Source organism: Drosophila grimshawi, unplaced genomic scaffold, assembly GCF_018153295.1.
Source record: "Drosophila grimshawi isolate 15287-2541.00 unplaced genomic scaffold, ASM1815329v1 contig_1369, whole genome shotgun sequence".
NCBI classification, from domain to species: Eukaryota; Metazoa; Arthropoda; class Insecta; order Diptera; family Drosophilidae; genus Drosophila; species Drosophila grimshawi.
The window spans coordinates 6,551,730-6,570,005 of record NW_025062891.1 but is presented as its reverse complement, the minus strand read 5'-3'; the positions used below and the strand labels follow the sequence as shown (position 1 = coordinate 6,570,005).

The 18,276-nt window shown below is 38.2% G+C and overlaps 4 protein-coding genes across 12 annotated transcripts; 1 reads left to right on the top strand and 3 right to left on the bottom strand.

The window, feature by feature from the left end:
• Window positions 1-118: 118 nt before the first annotated feature.
• Window positions 119-12,251, bottom strand: LOC6560587 (putative fatty acyl-CoA reductase CG5065). 6 transcript variants are annotated; one of them, XM_032734968.1, is made up of 8 exons: window positions 12,084-12,251; window positions 6,898-7,182; window positions 6,398-6,823; window positions 1,277-1,475; window positions 975-1,214; window positions 783-914; window positions 468-593; window positions 119-406 (listed from the first exon to the last, which is right to left on the bottom strand). In XM_032734968.1, exons 2-8 carry the CDS (start codon window positions 7,172-7,174, stop codon window positions 283-285), a joined length of 1,524 nt encoding a protein of 507 aa, XP_032590859.1. In that variant the 5' UTR covers window positions 7,175-7,182; window positions 12,084-12,251; the 3' UTR covers window positions 119-282. The 6 variants fall into 6 exon arrangements, with proteins under 6 accessions (XP_032590859.1, XP_043072335.1, XP_043072336.1 ...); XM_043216400.1 differs by lacking the exon at window positions 12,084-12,251 and adding an exon at window positions 8,112-8,140; XM_032734969.2 differs by lacking the exons at window positions 119-406; window positions 468-593; window positions 783-914; window positions 975-1,214; window positions 1,277-1,475 and adding exons at window positions 1,564-1,804; window positions 1,892-2,020; window positions 2,086-2,217; window positions 2,282-2,720 and having other exon boundaries at window positions 12,084-12,179.
• A 912-nt stretch (window positions 12,252-13,163) lies between these two features.
• Window positions 13,164-14,964, top strand: LOC6560586 (protein CDV3 homolog). Of its 2 annotated transcripts, none has more exons than XM_032734197.2 (3): window positions 13,164-13,740; window positions 13,807-14,157; window positions 14,253-14,964. In XM_032734197.2, the coding sequence occupies exons 1-3, from the start codon at window positions 13,498-13,500 to the stop codon at window positions 14,505-14,507; spliced, it is 849 nt and encodes a 282-aa protein (XP_032590088.1). In that variant the 5' UTR covers window positions 13,164-13,497; the 3' UTR covers window positions 14,508-14,964. The 2 variants fall into 2 exon arrangements, with proteins under 2 accessions (XP_032590088.1, XP_001987670.1); XM_001987634.3 differs by having other exon boundaries at window positions 13,221-13,740; window positions 13,810-14,157.
• On the bottom strand, window positions 14,870-15,776 carry LOC6560033 (putative gamma-glutamylcyclotransferase CG2811). Of its 3 annotated transcripts, none has more exons than XM_032734199.1 (3): window positions 15,311-15,776; window positions 15,145-15,252; window positions 14,870-15,060 (listed from the first exon to the last, which is right to left on the bottom strand). In XM_032734199.1, exons 1-3 carry the CDS (start codon window positions 15,631-15,633, stop codon window positions 15,018-15,020), a joined length of 474 nt encoding a protein of 157 aa, XP_032590090.1. In that variant the 5' UTR covers window positions 15,634-15,776; the 3' UTR covers window positions 14,870-15,017. The 3 variants fall into 3 exon arrangements, with proteins under 3 accessions (XP_032590090.1, XP_032590091.1, XP_001987669.2); XM_032734200.1 differs by having other exon boundaries at window positions 14,870-15,252; window positions 15,311-15,441; window positions 15,504-15,571; XM_001987633.3 differs by having other exon boundaries at window positions 14,870-15,252; window positions 15,311-15,760.
• A 225-nt stretch (window positions 15,777-16,001) lies between these two features.
• LOC6560032 (troponin C-akin-1 protein) lies at window positions 16,002-18,219 on the bottom strand. The gene is made up of 4 exons (XM_032734198.1): window positions 18,044-18,219; window positions 16,655-16,876; window positions 16,494-16,591; window positions 16,002-16,423 (listed from the first exon to the last, which is right to left on the bottom strand). Exons 1-4 carry the CDS (start codon window positions 18,056-18,058, stop codon window positions 16,255-16,257), a joined length of 504 nt encoding a protein of 167 aa, XP_032590089.1. The 5' UTR covers window positions 18,059-18,219; the 3' UTR covers window positions 16,002-16,254.
• Window positions 18,220-18,276: the final 57 nt, after the last annotated feature.

Here is an 18,276-nt window from a genome sequence, read left to right as displayed (position 1 = left end):
AATGCCAGCGGACTGTTCTTTATATTACACAAATCTTAATAAAAAAAATCAATAAATGACAATTCTTCGGTAATAATTTATTTCCCTTAAAAAAACTCAACAAATGAAACAATATATATTCGTATATAATAATGAAACTTTAATGATAAATGCATATTCATAAAAACTAAAAATTGTAGCTTCAAGCTTTGACAAGCAAATGTAAAAAATGTTGAGGTGCATATGTAAGTATAAAGATAAGCCAAGTTATGGATTGTTTTAATTCGAGTACTCTCATGTCTGTCAACGTTTGCCGACTGCCTCAATGCCATGGCTCACTAGATCAATCAGTCCCAAGCTCTTGGCGGCCCAATAGATAAAGCCACCAGTTATGAGCGTCTTGCAGACGCGATCCAACACATACATGCTATAAGAAGAAGAGATACATAAACATTATTTCAATTGAAGAATTTGGCTTAGACACATACAATCTTAGCTGTATGCGAGACTTGGGCAATGAAGTTAGGGGCTCCTTCAAAACATACTGACGTCCGCCCAGAATGCTGATCTTCATATATTCATAATCGTCCACATCGTTTGTGTTGATTTTGAAGCTATTGCGAGAAGATAAATAACATTGGTGAATCACCAGCAATGATTTAAATGTTCATTTCATAAATATCTCAGCAAGATGAGCGTAATTTTAATTTAATCCCAATTTGAAACCTGTTGCATCTAGACTCAAGCTAGTATATCCAATATACATAGACTACACATGCAGGCAGTATCAGCGATTGTCGTACATTTTGCGATCTTCCTCGGTTATGTCATTGTATATTTGCTCAAAATGAGTTGATTTAAAGTCCCAGTTGCGTGTGGTAAAGAACTGCAGCACCTCGAGGCCCACGGATATCTTTGTTTGTACACGAACCATGCTGTAAAAGAAAGCAAAGATTAGCTTTCATTTCTAGGCTGTATGCAAATGTAAACCTCACAAGCGACGCTGTCCAAAGATGGCCAGAAGAAAGTCAATAATATAAGCAGGTAACCACATGAACATAATGGAACAGAAGGTATGATACACTTTGCTAGATGTCATATTCCCATCCGGATACCAGAGGCCCACCTCAAATGGATATTTGATGCCCAGCTCACGGCCCACGTCCATTATCCATTTCCAGGTGCGCTTCTTAGCATCGTCGATGGTCAGATTATAGACGGGTATAAGAGCGGGTCTGAAATATCATCAGATATAGTTAGAACTTAGACAGAATATTGGGTACTGGAAAGCACTTACTTCTGCTTTACTCGACTATTGTGATAGGGTATCAAAATCAATCCATTGATCGCAATGTCCACCGGAATAACCTCTGACTTGAGCTCACCGTTGCATATCATGGAGCGAATGACACCTTTGCCAGCGCCAATTAAAACACCTGTCGGTCCATTCATATTGTCCACCCAACCAGGCACCGGTTCCGCCACAGCGGGCGTCACTGCGCAGGCGGAATAAACGTTAATAGAGCTTTAATAATACGACTAATAAATATTATTTAAAAAAAAAACTATGGCATAGAAGAAAGTAAACAAATAGTTTGAGATGTGTACAAAAAACCTAAATGCATGTATTTATTTGGGTAAACCACTTAAACTAAATGTAATTACAACTAAACGTTAATTGACTACATAAATTCCTGTGACCAAAATATCGAAAGAATCTAAAAATGAGATTCAAAACAATGCCAACAATCCGGTCCATTTCAGCAGGTAGTAGGCAAAAAGACCAACAATGAGTGTCTTGCAAACGACATCAACGACCCATTGACTGGAAAAGATCGGATTGAAGTTATTATAAGTAAAATTATAAATAGGTTGTTCCCTCGTGGATAAGATTTGTAGGTTTGTAGCTTACATGCGCATGTGCAGTCTCGCCTTGGGTATATCCTCATCCTTCTCCTTGAGTATAAATTTGCGTGCACCCAGTGCACAATTCACCATGTACTCCTCTTCAGTTTCCTTGACGTCCATGTTCATGTTGAATCTGTCGATTAAATAAACAACTAATCAAGTGGCTGATGAACCTTTGTTGTTTACTTTGTTGCTTACATAGCCTTATCCTGTTCGTTCAGATTATTCCAGAGTGAGGCATAATGATCAGACTTAAAGGTCCAGGCATTGAGTGTGAAGAACTGTAGCACACCCAGACCAATGGAAATCTTCTCCTGCACGCGCAGCATGCTGAATAGAACAAAATAACTTGTTAGATGATATATATTAAAACGTATTGTAATTGAAAACTCACAATCGCTTCTGGCCCAGAATAAGCATTAGGAAGTCCAGAAGATACGCAGGCAGCCAGTGGAACATGGCAACATTGAATTTATGATACGTTTCGTTGGTTGTGACACAGGCATCCGGATACCAGAGACCCGCATTTAAGGGCACCTGTTTATTGATGCGCTTGCTCATCTCAATTACGTCGCCCATGGGCATCTTTCTGTGTTCCGCATTGGTGATGTTATAGACGGGCACATCGATGGGTCGCTTGGCTTGTTTATTAAATTCGTAGGGTATCACAATGAGCCCATTGATGGCATAATCCACAGGGATAACTTCAGACTTGTTCTTCTTATTGACCAGTACAGAGCGAATAACTCCTTTGCCACAGCCAATCATCAGGCCAGTGGGCCCATTCAGATTGTCCACCCAGCCAGGCACTGGCTCATAGGCAGCTGGCGACACTGATTAGGGTAAACGACAGGAAGAGTATTAAACAATGCATAGACTCTAGCACAAAATTATTGGCTGTCTACATACCAAGAAGCCCATGATGATTGTTGTTGCTGGATGTTAACCGAAAGCCAATTAGGTGTGTGTGTGTGAGTGTGTGTGTGTGTGTGAGTGTGAGTGTTGTGAGTAGTAAGTGTAAATGTGAGTGTGAGTGCATGTAAGTGATCTTAAATGTATTCATGTTGAATGCGAATAGGGTAAAACATTGATAGCTTGAAATTTGGAAAGTGTTTCTTTGTGTGTGTGTGTGTTTGTTGTGTTTTGTTGTACATTGCTTTGGCCGTTGTCGTTGTTGTTGTTCTTGTTGTTGTTGTCCTTTAAACACTTTTGCAAACACTCGTAACACGTACACATTGAAGTTTTCAAACCGTTTTTTATTTCGTTTGATAGAACTCTTAGAAATAAAGTTAAAGCCAAAATGAAAAACAAAAACGTTTTGTACCCCAATAAAAAAGCGAACCTAAGCAAAAAACGATTGCCGAATGTTTTTCTTTGTATAAAGTAAAAACAAACTTGCCGTTATAAAAATAGCAATATCTATATATAAAGCGCGGAAATGTTTTGGTTATATTTTCTCAGCATCGTTCGCTGCACGATTTAGACGCCCACAAGGCGTGCCACAAAGCCGTACGTCCAGTAAGTCAGGAAACCAACGATGATCGTTTTGCACGCACGATCCAAAATATACATCCTATAAAGGGTAAATGGATAAATGGTATGATAGATATTGGATGGGGATTTTGATGTGGGTTTCTTTACAGCATGAGCTGGCGACGAGCGCGTGGCAACGATTCAGGTGATTCCTTCATTAGATACTGACGACCGCCTTGTACACAGGACTCAATGTACATGGGTATAGTCTCCTCCGGATCCATGTCCATGTTAAAGCTGTTTTTTGTTTACGTGTTACGTGTTAGTCGATCGGCAAACTAGACAAATACGTGCTTGTGCCTTACTTTTTTCGGTCCGACTCCGTCAACATGTCCCAGAGCGAGGCATAGGCATCCGACTTGAAGTACCAGGCGCGCATGGTGAAGAACTGCAGCACCTCCAAGCCGACGGAAATGCGATTCTGCACACGTATCATACTAAGCAGTTATTTTTTTTGGGGGGATTGCATTTGGACAGGAGAAGGAGGAGGAGTAGCAAAACTGTAGTCGTCTATGCATTGGCATTTGGAAAGCGGCAACAAACAAAACTTACAAACGCTTCTGGCCCAAAACGAAGAGCATAAAATCGATGATGTAGGCGGGTAGCCAATGGAAGAGCAACACATTGATGTTGTGATGGAATTTATTTGTCGTTATGCAGCCATCCGGATACCAGAGACCTGCCTCCATCGGATACTGATAGCCAATCTTTTTGCTCATCTCAATGACCTCTCCCCATTGCATCTTGCGATGATCGGCGCACGTGATATTATAAACGGGGACATCCACCGGTTTCTGTTGTGTCTTTACAAACTGATAGGGTATGACGCAGAGGCCATTGATGGCATAGTCCACCGGTATGACCTCCGATTTGAAGCGTGTATCGATCAGCATGGATCGAATGACACCCTTGCCGGCGCCAACCATCAGACCGGTGGGTCCATTCAGATTATCCACCCAGCCGGGCACCGGTTCATAGGCCGATGGCGAAACTGCAGGAGATTCGTTCAATACAAAGTTCCAAGGTGCTCCAGTAGCAGCAGCAGCAGGGGAAATAAGGCGGAGGCGTGGGCGTTGGTGTAGGCGTGAGCGTAGTTTTTTTTATTTGTTGTGCATGTGTAAATTTCCAGCAGCTGGACAAAAGGCAGAGGATATTTTTTTGGTTTTTGGCGGGTGAGCTATCAACTCGCTTATTGCAGATAAAGGCGGGTTTGCTTGGACTGGGCGTGTTTTGTTTTTAGTTGCAGTTTCAATTTCAATTGGTTTTTCTTATTTTTATCATCTCATGCTCATTGAACTTGTTGAACTTTCAATTTGAGTATGTGTGTGTGTTTTTGCATTGTTTGCGTGCTGTGAGTTTACAAGCGGCTCCAAATTTGCTGTGTAGTTTTCTTTGTCTTACACATTTGCCTTAAGCGTCGTAGTGTTTATGATTATAACTAGCATTTTTTGTTGTTGTTTGCTTGTTTGTCTATCTGTTTGTTGGTGTTGTTTGTATGGTCAGGTTTACACACAATTTGTCGGCGTGTCGAGTATGCAAAGGGCTGAGCTGTCTGGCAAGCCTTTCGCCCCGCCATTGAGCCATCAATCATCACACAGTTTTGTATCGAAAACAAAACTTTAGCACACATTACAGTTACACTGTGTGTAAACCCCACAAAAGGTGTAATTTGGCACACTTTTTAGGCATTGTTGCTGTGTGTGTTTTTGTGTTGTTTTGATTTGTTTTGTTTTGGTCTGATTCGAGTGTCAACAAGAAAGCGCGCTCGCAAAGGGTTTACAGCAATGACATACAAACAAGTACACAATGCAAGCATGTCTACAAAAGATAAACAATTTGCAGATGAGCACTTCAAACACACTTAAATGGCATCCCAAAGCAATCAATTAATAAGCAACAAAGTAGGCACTTTAACGAAAAACTTCGGCCACACCTACCACATCTGGCTGTCAGTTGGGCAACTTAACCAGCCAGTTGCCAATCCCATTTAAAGAGTCTTGCTAAACATTTTGAATTTTGCGAACGTTTCGAACTGCAACAAAGTCGCCTGAATATCAATATTGATGCAGACAAATTGTCTCACTGTTTGTCTGTTCGTTTGCTTAAATATTAAGGATTTGAGTTCAATTAGCAATTTTAACTATTTACTGTTTACTATTTGCTTGAAGCAAACTATTGAGAATTAAAATTGTTGACACGTTTCTTCCATTATTGTAGTAGTCTTTATATCTTACACCTATTAATTATAAAATCTCGGCAGTCAATAATTTTTTTTAACAATACTTTCTAGTATTTTAGGGCTGACTGTACTTGAATGTGGTATTTATGGTAATTGTATAATAACAAACGTTGGTCAAAATGCTAATCAATTAACAACATACCCCTCCCAATGTTGTTCACAAATTATTTTTACAAGCAGCTGTAGCCTTAGGTTCATTTGCTTGGGTCAATAGAAAGATCATATATCTTTAATTTACAGCTTGCACAATTACAAAACCCACCCCCAGCATCCATGTAGAAATAACCGGGTATATACCATTTTCATTTTCAATTTCAATTGCTTTTGGTCACAAATACTAGTGACTTGCCACTTAAACCTTGCAAGCTGGTTGGGTTGGTTGAAAGGAAAAGCTAAGCTGAAATTAATTGTATGGCGAAGCGAAAATGCGAAAGATTAGACAAAAGACGGCCACGACTTGAATGGCCGGCAGCAGTGGATAAATAAAAAAAAACATTAATAACTGAAGGAAAAATTAAAATAAAATGCATAAAATATGGCTATAAAAAAGACATATGATTTGGGAAGCAAGCAACCAAGCAAAACAGAGACAAGCCTTGAGGCATCCCGGCCCCCAGCAGCCCCAAAGTTATTATGCATTTATATGTATATATATATATATATTTATATATAAAGGTATACATGGAAGATGGCATTTAAGCAGGCTTAAGGCTAATGATATCCAATTAATAAACTTACCAATACTCGGACGGGCAATAATGACCGGCATCGTTTCGTAATGATCACGAACCAGCAATTCGGCGAGTCGCTTCGAATAGGTATAGGTATTGGGATGGGGCTTCAGCAGATCGGGTGTAACTGCATCCAATGTCTTGACATCCATCCATTCGGCCAGACGCATCAAATCCTCGGGCTTGTGTGGAAACTCATAGACCTTCTCGTACATCACTTCCTGATCGCAATTGCAAAATGCCGTCGACAGATGCACAAATGCCTCCAACTGCTTCATATCCTTGGCCACGTTCAGAGCACGCTGTGTGCCCTGCAGATTCATATCGATAGCATCATGCAGATTACCCTCCAGCTTCAGTGTGGCAGCCATATGGAACACAATATTCGTCTGCTCCACGACATGCTTCAAACTTTCGCCACTCAGGCCCAGCACTGTCAAAAGAATAAAGTCCGATTATTTTAGCAAATTTAAGAAATTTGGATAGCTGGCAGCGAATTGGACTTACAATCGTAGGTGACATCGCCCTGATAGATGGTCACTTTCTTCATCATATGGGGACGCTCATCGCGGAGACGTTGAAAGATGGGCAGCTTGAACATCTCCTCGAGACGCGATTCGGGCGTCTTGCCGCGCTTGGGTCGGCAAATGATGATCACCTCTTTGAGCGAGTGGCATGAATAGAGCAGCTTCTCCAGCAGCACCTTGCCCATGAAACCAGACGCGCCCGTTATGAACACGGTCTTGTCCTTATAGTATTCTTGTACCGGCGATAAATCATTCATGTTGAGGGCTGCAAGTTGTTCAAAAAAGAAAAAAAAGCGAAAGAAAAAACGTTAGCTTACTTTTTCTTTTTGTGGTTTTGTACACTGGCCACATTCCGGGCAAGCAGTCAATTGAAAACGGCAAGTGTCGCAAGCACCTGGCCAACTGGGCTAATTCTGAAACAGCTGCAACAAACGGGTTTCTATCGGATTCAAATACAAATTGGATTGCGCCGGCGTCGATTTCGCATTTCTTTGCATTTGCAGTTGGCTAAATGATTGCGCAATGCGACGGAGCGAGTGTCTGGATACCTGACTGAATGGCTTAATAATAGTAATAATAGTACATTGGTAGCAGCAGCAGCAACAAAAACGATTGGCGACCATTTGACAGTAGTCTATGCAATAATACTAGTGCGCCAGGAGAGCGGACCACCAGCTCGTCTAACTGGTGTCTGCTGTTTGTTTTATTATGATAGTGTGTTGCAAGATGCAAGCTGCAAGCTGCAAGCTGCAATATCATAAGCAACAACAACAACAGCAACACACGCAGCATGCAGCATGCCACCAACGTTTGATAGCCGTCTGCAATCGCCTGCAAATAAATTGCAAAATCATAGACTGGAGCTGGCGCTTGTCTTTTTTGGATTTTCAGTTTGAGTTTGGTTTTGGTTTTGGTTTGGGTTTGGGTCTGCACTGCCGGCCACGTTACACTTGGCCAAATCTTATTCATGTACACATTGCCGTTACTCGTGTCTCTCTCTCTCTCTCTCTCTCTCTCTCTCTCTCTCTCTATCTATAAGTATGTAAAAGTGCCTTGCTCTTTGGCCACAGTTGCCGTCGCAACCGTCGAAGCCGCAGCGTGACATTTTCAGCCGGCCCCAATTTTGAAATCGGCTTGGTTTTGCTTTCAGTTCAATACCCTGTAAGCAACACTTGGTTAAAGGGCTATGCTTACCTGATGCCGGCTAGCATTTGTTGTCTCAAATCAAAATACATGAGTTTTAATATCATTACTCATTAAATTTAAGTAATGATTCGAAAGAGCGTTCTTAATCTGATATGCAAAATGGATTTTAAAATAGTATTTGAACAGACACAGTCTGACTTTGAAATATTAGACTGATTTAATGATTTTCATCAAATATATATATATATTTGGAGTGTAGATATCTGTTTACGACCAATGAGGTATATAAATACTTACGACCAATGAGGTATATAAATACTCGTATAAATACTCGTATTCCGTAATATTTGATATATCGCACATTTCATGCAATACTGAACGAGTTTATTGCTTGTCAGCTGGCCCACAAATGTGGCATATACTTGTCTGGCCCACAAATGTGGCATATACTTGCCTGAACTATGGCTTATTCAGTTGAGCGGTTTGGCAGAGTCTCCTAACTGGCTGGGGAAGTACTCAGCATGACAAGGCGAAACTACAACACTTGGAAAAATTACACAACTTTCCATATTTTTTAGAAATAATTTTTATCATAAAGAAATTCATTTAAAATCCCCGCAAATCGAAGGTTTTTTTAGATTAACTTATATGACTTTATTATAAACTATGTAAAATGTTCTGTAATATGTGAAATCTTAAAACATAAATGTTTAATAATAATATAATAATAATAATAAAATAAATAATAATAATAATAATATTAATAGCAAATGTAACAAAAGTAACAATGTTCACACATAGAAACGACACTCTTAATATTAGAAATATTTTTCTATACTTTATAAAAATCAACCCTGAAATGCTAGCACAGCGTTTTAGAAAGCTATAATCTTAAATTTAAGACATTTATTTTCTGAATAATGTGGAGCTAATAATACTAAAATTAATGGCGATTTTTTTCTGAGTGTAGTTACAAAGTCGCAGGTACCTTGAACTATAAATCGTGATAATTGTTGTGTTCCAACTACTGTTTGACTGCTCATCGTGAACTTGAGTGAAACTAAAGCTGCGGTCTACAATATAGAAGATGAGAATTATCGCAGTGGGATACCATTTGACGGTAGTCTCTTAATTTGTTAGGGTTGCCTCATTTCCATATTTATAGCCAATACAAACTCTTCTGCTAATACAGCAGCTCGTCGATACAATAAAACAACAATAAAACAGCAATAAAACAACAATAAAACAACAATAAAACAACAATAATACGACAAAAGAAACTAGCATGCAACTTATGCAAGTTAAAATGACAACCGGGGCCAAATATGAAATAGCCCCAAGTCAGCAAAGTCTGCCCCAAGCCAAAACCCAAAATCATCAGCATAAAACACACACACACATATATACTGTGGAAAATTCCAAAAAAGCCAAAAACCAAGCTGAAGCTGATATTGAAACCAAAAAAATAAAAAAAATAAGCTGAAACAGAAACAGAAGTAGCCAAACGAAAGACTTAGGCAACAAACTTGCGCACTGTGGCATGCAATATAAATTTTGTTGTTAAAGAGCTACACGCTCAAGTATTTTCAAACTTGACAACCATAATGTGCACTTATATACGTACATTATTAGCAACGATTAGGCCATCATTTACAAGAGCTAGTTATGGCAAGGCCTTCAATAGAATTTACATGCATTTATTGCACTGCACAATAAATTCAAAATGAAATAAAACTTATTATTGTTATAAACTGTTAATTATCACATTCAACAATATAATTATTCAAGCAATAAATAATAATATAATTAATATAAATACTCACTGAATTAATGTTAACTGAGATTCGAAAAAGCGTTCTTAATTTGATATATAAAATAGTATTTAAAGGGGGATAATTGTATTTTAATTAAATATTGGACTTTTAAAACAGTTTTGAGTATCGAATAATTGCGTTCTCTATTTTAATGTTACCCATAAGTTATTTAAATATTACACTGCATAGAATATTGAAATCTAACTGACATTTCTTACTGATCAGTAAGTATCTTTTTGAGAATTTTTCAACCGTCTGACTAAATAGTCACATTCAAGGGTATTTCGAACTTATTCAAATATTTACATGCAACAGCACAGCTCACTTGCCGGTGCTTCTAATCAAATTTGCATAGTTAAGCATTTGTGAACTGACCGAGAGATTTGTTGTCCATAACCAAGTTCCCCACATGGATGAAGAGTTCAAAATCGCTGTTTGTCCAACTGGCACTATTTAATGCAAATATAAATACAAACAAAAAAGAAGACAAGTTTCTAAACGTGTGTTTAACCGGTTTGATTAGTTAGTTACTTTTAACATTTCTGAAACAGAAATGCTGCGAAATATTGGAAGAAGGTGTTTTTATATTTTGCAATAATGACATGCTTTTGCTTCTCGCTTTTAATTGTTATTATTGCTTCTGTTGTTGTTGTTGTTATCACGACCTGACAACAAGGAAATTAGAAATTTCTTCAATGAAAAAACTAAGGCAAAATCAAACGCAAATTGCAGTTTATGAAATGATTACTGCTTCAAATGCATTTGACCCCATAAAGCTGATCATCATCTCATCTATCAGCTCGTTTTATAAGCTACATTAGTTAAAACAACCTCTTGCCAAATGAGTGCGATCGTTAAGCAACAAAAAAAAAAACCATTCATCAACCTTAAGCCATGAAATCGAACAAAATTCAAAACATAATAGTCGCTGTTGCGGCCACTCATTCCATAAGTATCAATCTTATAAGTATACATATGTGTGTGAGTGTTTAGCTGGTATCCCTTAGGGGGTCTTATGCCATTTCATGTGAGATGTGATAGAGTGAAATAAATAACTAATATTCGAAAACCTTCAATATGTAAATGCGCTTGTAGCGATTGCCATTGACACAGAAGCGAAGAGAAACGAATTTTAATTAAAATCGACATACGATGAATTGGCCAAAATGGGTCACAAAAAACCAAAAAATATAAAGAAAAACAGAAAACAAGTCTTTGCATCACTGAGCTAAAATATACTCGGACAGCTCTAATAAAATAATACCGAGAACATTTTCTTATATATAAGTTGTTATATGTGTAAAAATTATTGTTATCATAAAGAAAGTTTTGCGTAAAAAAACTGGTTTCAAATAATAACAGCTTGTTTCAATTTCCTTAATTTACAAGTATAGACTATAAACAGACACTTTAAGAGATTCAAAATGTATACTATATAATTGCTAAATAATAGAAGGATAATTTAGTGATTATATTGGAAAAGTTCTGCCCCATTAAAAGTATATTACAAAATTCCTTAGCAAAGCTGTAAAAATAGACAATGTTTTAGTCGATTGTAACCGACTGTATAATACTCTATTTAAAGTTTCCAAATTGTCCATAACATTGCCAGGAAATTTGAATAAATAATTTAAATTATTATTAGTTAGCCGCAGCAAATTGTTCGAGCTGTGATTTAATGATGCCCTTATTTATTCTTCTCCAAGTCTTCTTCAGCGAAGATGACACAAAAAGAAGCTTTAATAACCTATGCATAAATCATAAATTAATTCAAGGCCTTTCGGAACGGAATATTTTAAGTCCACAAAGAAACCAGCTAAATGTCGAAGCCTGTAACATCTCCCAGATCAAGCCATCAAGGCTTGACACGACCCTGACACGGCCCGTGACCCAAGTCGGAACAGTTTTAAGCGAGAGCGACTCTTTACGCAATATTTAATAATAGACATTTGGCGTGTTTTCAATTAAACGCTTCGCTGGCCAGCTAATAGCGCCTAAAATGTTTCAAATTATTTTCTGGCATCTTTGTTTATTTTTTAGCTAATTACTCGAATGCAAGACAATAAAAGACAATTATTATATTTTACTAGAGGTCGTAAGGCAATTGTATTAAAAATTGCAATATAAAACAATATACACTTAACTTGGCCAAAAATAATTATAACTTTTGCACAAAAATTTTGGTGCATGTAAGTGTTTTAATTACCTTTTGCGTGCGCCTTGTTTATTTAATAAAAAGCCAAAAAATATTTAACACGTTGCACACACGAAGCGAACGCGCCGTCAAATCGAATATATTATAAATGTTTATATATGAATAGTATCAAAATTGAGCTGAAAGCGTTGTACGCTGTGCGACGTTCAAGCGAAGACTGAGTAGCGTTTGGCTGTGCGCCTGTCAATATGAATGAATTGGCTGTGCTTCAGGCGCGCATTGAAAGTGAGTCTGTTTTGTTAACTGGTTGGTTGTGGGAGCACTTTAGCCGGGATCGCTTGAGTATGGGATGTGGCAAGTGGCTGTGAAATCTGCAAGCCAAACTGCAGTAATAATAATAAATCTATTCGACTCTCACAATTAGCTTAGCAAACTCAGCGGAACTTATTTATGGATTGCGCCTCTTTTGCAACGAGAAGGAAGTTTTGTGTAGCGGCCTTTAAGTTTTTCTGTTGACACCAAGTCAAGCCATTAAAATAGTTCACAAACAATAACAACAATATTTTCCAAAGTAATTTGCAAACATTTATTATTTGAGAGCAGTACATAAAAACAGACACTTTATGTATATGGTTATGCACATTCATATTTGTATTTGGATAATTAATAATTGAATATGCATATTGAGCTCATTAATATTTTGCAAATCCAATACAAAAGTGATGTTTTTGCAGTTGTTACATAACTTTGGCATCCATTTGCCATTTTTTGTTATTTTCCATTGTTACGCAATTATCAATACCTCATGCAAATTATTAAACTTTGTTGCCAAATATTGCGAATTATTCAAAAAAAAAAATCCCCATAAGCTTAATTATGTTAAAATTATGTTAATAACGTAAAAGTTGTTTGCCGTACGATTAATTATCGAATCAAGCAGTTTAAATTAGACCGCCCGTCTACTAACTGTCGATAACATAAACAATTGTTCAATTGAACAGTGCTGCCACATATTTTCTTCAACATTCAGATTTGTATATTTCTCACATCGATATGTCAAAATTTCGTAACAAATAAATCCATTATACTGAACGAATATTTTCATGTTTTCTTAACTCTTCTTTAGATATACTTTAACGCGAAAATGCACATATAAACTTAAATTTTTTGTGACTATCGGAAATCATCGTTGCACAGTCTGATTGAATTCAATGGCCAAAAAAAGCGAAACACAATCAAGATATAAACAAGAAAAAATATGCAGACAATTAAATGACAAATAAATGCTTTTGTTAGGCAGCAAAAACAAGTTAAGCGTATGTGTAGCTAACTTTGACCACGTGTGGCTCAAACATCGATAGATACACTACCGATAACAATTTATTTTTACATCCCACCTCACGCGAGTGCGATTGGATTTCATTATAATTTGGAATTGGGGAATTGCGAAAATTAAATTGCAATCATGGCCGAATTAGACGATTTCTTTGCGAAAAAGGACAAGAAGAAGTCCAAGACCAAAAGCAAATTTGTGACGGCCGACGAACTGGTGAAGAACTTGGAAGAATGCACCAAACGTGAGGTGGCGGCCAACGCTGCCAAACCAAAAAAACCTGATGTCGCGACGGCAGCAGCAACACTCACTGGCGGCGTGGCAGAAGGCGGCGAAAATGAGACCACCATCAAAGCACCGGAGCCCGTTATTGAGGTGAGAGTTTAATATAAAAAAAGGTCAAAAATTTGACAATATTTAATTGTTAATTGTTTGTTGCAGCAGCCCGTGGAGGAGGAGTGGAAAGAGTTTGAACAGGAGCAGCGCAAGGATTACAGCGGCCTCAAAATCGGTCAGCTGACCATCAATGAGAAGCAACATCAGCAGCAGCAGCAGCAGAACCAGCAGCAACAACAGCATCATCATCAACACTCGGACGATATTTATGACGAGGATGAGGAGGATAGCGATGGTTTTGTCAATGCCGATCCAAATGGCAAGCGGCAAGGTCATGGTCCATGGAAGAAATTGATACCCGCCGAGGAGGTGACTCAGATACCGGTGCCGGTTGAGACTGAAAAGTCATCGTCGTCGTCGTCGAAACCGTACATTTCACCCGCGTTACGTTATAGCGTGAGTAGATCGTATGTCGATCTTTCGTTCGTTGTCTGATATTCAGTTTTGGACTTTGCGCCCGATTTCTTTTCGTTTCTTTTTTTTTTTTGTAGCAAGCTGGCAGCGGCATTGGTGGCAGCGGCGGTGGTGGTTTGCGTGCGCGTCGTGCCGCACCCGATATAACGAACACGGAGTTCTTCCCAACGCTGAACGCAGCCCGGCCGGAGGAACAGCGCAAGAAGAAAAACGAACCCGCCTTCGAAGAAGTCCGCCACGGCGGTCGCTTCCAGCGTGTCCAAGAGACAACGGCGGCGCCCGTCGCGGCCACCAATCGATTCCAGTCGCTCGACGATGAGGCAGATAGCTAGGCAATGCCCCCCCCACACTGCCTCATCCAATTTGCCACCGACGATGCCGACGCCACAATACAAACAAACAGAAAACGGAAAGCGAAACGAAACAAAAGCAAGATTGGATCGTTTTCATCTTACAGTTGCCACACACACTGCTAGTAGCGTTCCAGGGAGCGACGATGGCTTGAAGCGCGTGCCGAGACCTGGACGCAAAATTTGAGCTAAAAACAATAACATTTCTATTATTGATTTTTTTATCTCTATATATATCTATATATATACGCATAATGTAAACAATTTTCTAGGCTTTTCGAGCTAGCTTTCAAACCAGCCAACCAATCAACCCCCGCAAGAAAACCGAAATCATATTTTGTTCATTTTCGTTTTGCAAATTTTTTTTATGGAATTTTATGGATTCAATGTAATCGAGTATGAATAATAGCCATGCGTTGAAATCCGTTTATAAATGTTATACCATTTCTTTTTTTATAATTGTCTATATAATTGTTTCCACACTCTCAGCTATTATTCATCCGTGAAGAGATCTTGGGGCCTGCTTTCCGCGTAGCTGCGAACAAAGTTTGTTTAAATTAATTTCAGTTTTTAATACGACAAATCATCTTTTGCTGCAATTTTTGGATCTCGCACTGACTTTTCACTGTACGCCTGCTGTGGACTATTGTGATAGGAGCTGAGGAAGGGCTTGGACAGCATCCTGTCGGGATAATTACGTATCAAATACAGCCAGCAATCCAATTTCCTAGCACAAAATAGGGAATCATAAAATTTAAATTGTGGTTATTTTTCGTAAAACTTACTCATTTTGGTCTGTTATTATTGTCTGCAGTTCGCGATCATAATATCTAGGGTATTCTTCTAGTTCATCCAGCTTTTGAAACATTGTCGCGTCCACTTCATAAATCTCACCCTGTATATTATTGCCTACACCCTGTTTATTTAGCAGAAAGGGTATATTATAACGTGTGCCGATCACCAAGGGAAACTTTGTACTCGTTGCGCCTTTGGCCAGAAAACGAGAAAATCCATTCGCCTTTGTCGTCAGCCAGTGGTGATTCGGCTCGCCGCTCTTCAAAGTGCCATAAACGAAAACCTTTTGCAGCGTTTGCAACATTCTCAACATTTGTAAAATATATTACAGCGATGTTATTATCATAGAATTGCAGTTAAAGTTGGACAGTTGCTTGCTCACGCTAGGCTAATCTTAATTTATTAAATATTAAAATTTGCACCAACGACCTTGTAAGCTTACAGCAAACAACAATCGGCGCAGGCAGCGCTTTGAGCAGACAGTCTGCTTATCACTTTTTGGCATTCTCTGGAAAAGGCGACAGCGCTATGTTATGTTAACAGCGTTGCTCCACAACTAGCAGCAGCGCTGTGTTACACTCGAAACAAAATTTACGATTTGTTTATATAATCAAATTAAGTCACCTGTTGCAACTCGGCGAATATGTAAAATATTTTCTATGTTTATTAAGTTTGGTCACATTTTCAAAGTGTAAACTCGAATTGATTTTATTTAGTCGAAACTTATAAAATTACAAGCAGTTCGCTACGATCTATACTATGCATATACATATATATATAATATATCATTAGGCAATATGTAACGAGTACATATTAATATTGTTTTAAGTCTGTGTATATACGTGCTACAAATGCAAATATCGGTAATATTAATAATTGGCTACGCCTTTTTTCTTTCTTTTTTTGTATGTTGAACACATTTTTTGCTTCGTTATTAGTTCTTCACCTCGTAGCTGAGATCATCCTGGGCAGGATGCTTGTGCGTGCGACGATGGCGCATTATATAGGGTTGTGCGGTGGTATTCTCATAGCCGGACAAGTAGGGCAAGGACAACAGCTTCTCGGGATACTTTTGCAGCAGATAAACCCAGCAGGGAACGGTGCTGCAAGCAAAACAAAACATATTTTTTTATGATTTTGAATATGACGTAATCAGCATCATAATCAATTTACCCCTCGCCGATGCCAATGTTCATGTCCTGCTGCTCTCGCTTGTAAATATCCTGGCAATCCTCGATGCTGTCCAGCGATTTGAGCATGCGATCATCAACCTAAATAGAAATTAAAGAAATTAGTTCAGCTGATCTATATATTTGATGAGTTACTGTACTTGCCTCATAGATCTCACCGGTTACATAATAACCGATGCCCGGTTTGTTCAGCAGGAAGGGAATGTTGTAGCGCGTGGCAATCACCAGCGGCAACTTTTGTGTGGTTGTTGCGCGACACCAAAATTTGGCATAGCCATTGCCGGTGCTGGCCAATATAGAATTTCCCGGCTGGCCGTATTTCAAGGCTCCGTACACAAACAATTTGCTCAGAGCGGATGAAGCTTTCTGCATTGCAATATAAATACAGAATATATATCAATAAATAAGTTTTGGGTTTCTATTGATCGCTGATAAGCTAGATTAAGTTCTCCACATGCATTTATTAATAAGACCACTCGCAAATTATTATTTTATACCTGCGCTTATCACAAGTTAAAAGAATTTTTCCATATACACAGCGGCCCCCACAGACGGGAAGTCTTTTTGATAAGGCCTACAAACACCGAAAAAAAAACACAGTGATATCTCTCTGACACGAACTTTCATTAACAAAAATCAGCATTTTAAATATTATTTGTCTCTTTATTTTCAATTATAAAAAAAATGTAAAATAATTATTTACATTAAGGACTCTTAAAGTGAAGCGTTCTTTTTAGGTAGTGATCACTGTAATCAGATACGAGACGTCATTTGCACAACCCACTTTAACATTTCCCCCACGCCCTCATTCTAACAGCACCACCCACGCATTAACAGTATTCGTGTTTATTTTTAACATTTCGCTGCCAAAATGCGATAAATAAATCGCTTATTTTTATTTAATTTTTTATATTTTTGTGGAGGGGGGCACTAACCTGTTTGTTGCATTTGACACCTTTTGTTTTGTTATATCAACGCTAAGAAATACAAACTGTGTTTACGCTTGCAGGTTTTTTTTGGCTGACGTGCGTGCAAACTGCGCAGCAGCTTTATACACACACACACACATACATACATACATACTTTAAGATACGATAAAAAAAATACCTGTATTTGAATGTGTATTTAATAATTACTTAAATTGTTCTAATCACTCAAACAAATAGAAATAGACACGCTATAAGTTCTAACACGAAAATGCTCCCTTCAATTTAATGGTCACTTTCAATAGTCTGTTGCATTTTAGCGGCAATTTGTCTGTCGTTTCCTGCTTGCTTGCATAACAACTTCAAGTACAAAAGCACGCACACATACGCACAGAAGCATACGCTTATAATCATTTATGTATTTATTTTAAATAAATAATTTCCTCACGCCCAAAAGCTTTGAGAGCAACATGACAAAGGATAATAGGTAGCTTAAGACCTATCTACATCTGTACACACCTTCATAATTACATTAATATGTAACCACGTTTGTCCATTCACAATAACATTACATTAACAGCGTTCTTTTGTTTGTTTTTGTATTTACCTTAACTTGGCCCATCTTTCCTTATTTGGTGTTATTAAAATTGCAAATGATTTTAAATGCTCAGCAGAGCAGACAAATGAACAAAATATACAATGGAAAAGAGAGCTATATTAAATTCCAGCAAAAGCTGTTTGGTTGGTAGCAAATCGTACCGTACAAGTGGAAAGCAAAACTCCAACTGAATGCTGTCGACGCCGATGCAGCCGGCAGAGGCCCAAACATTGGAGAACATG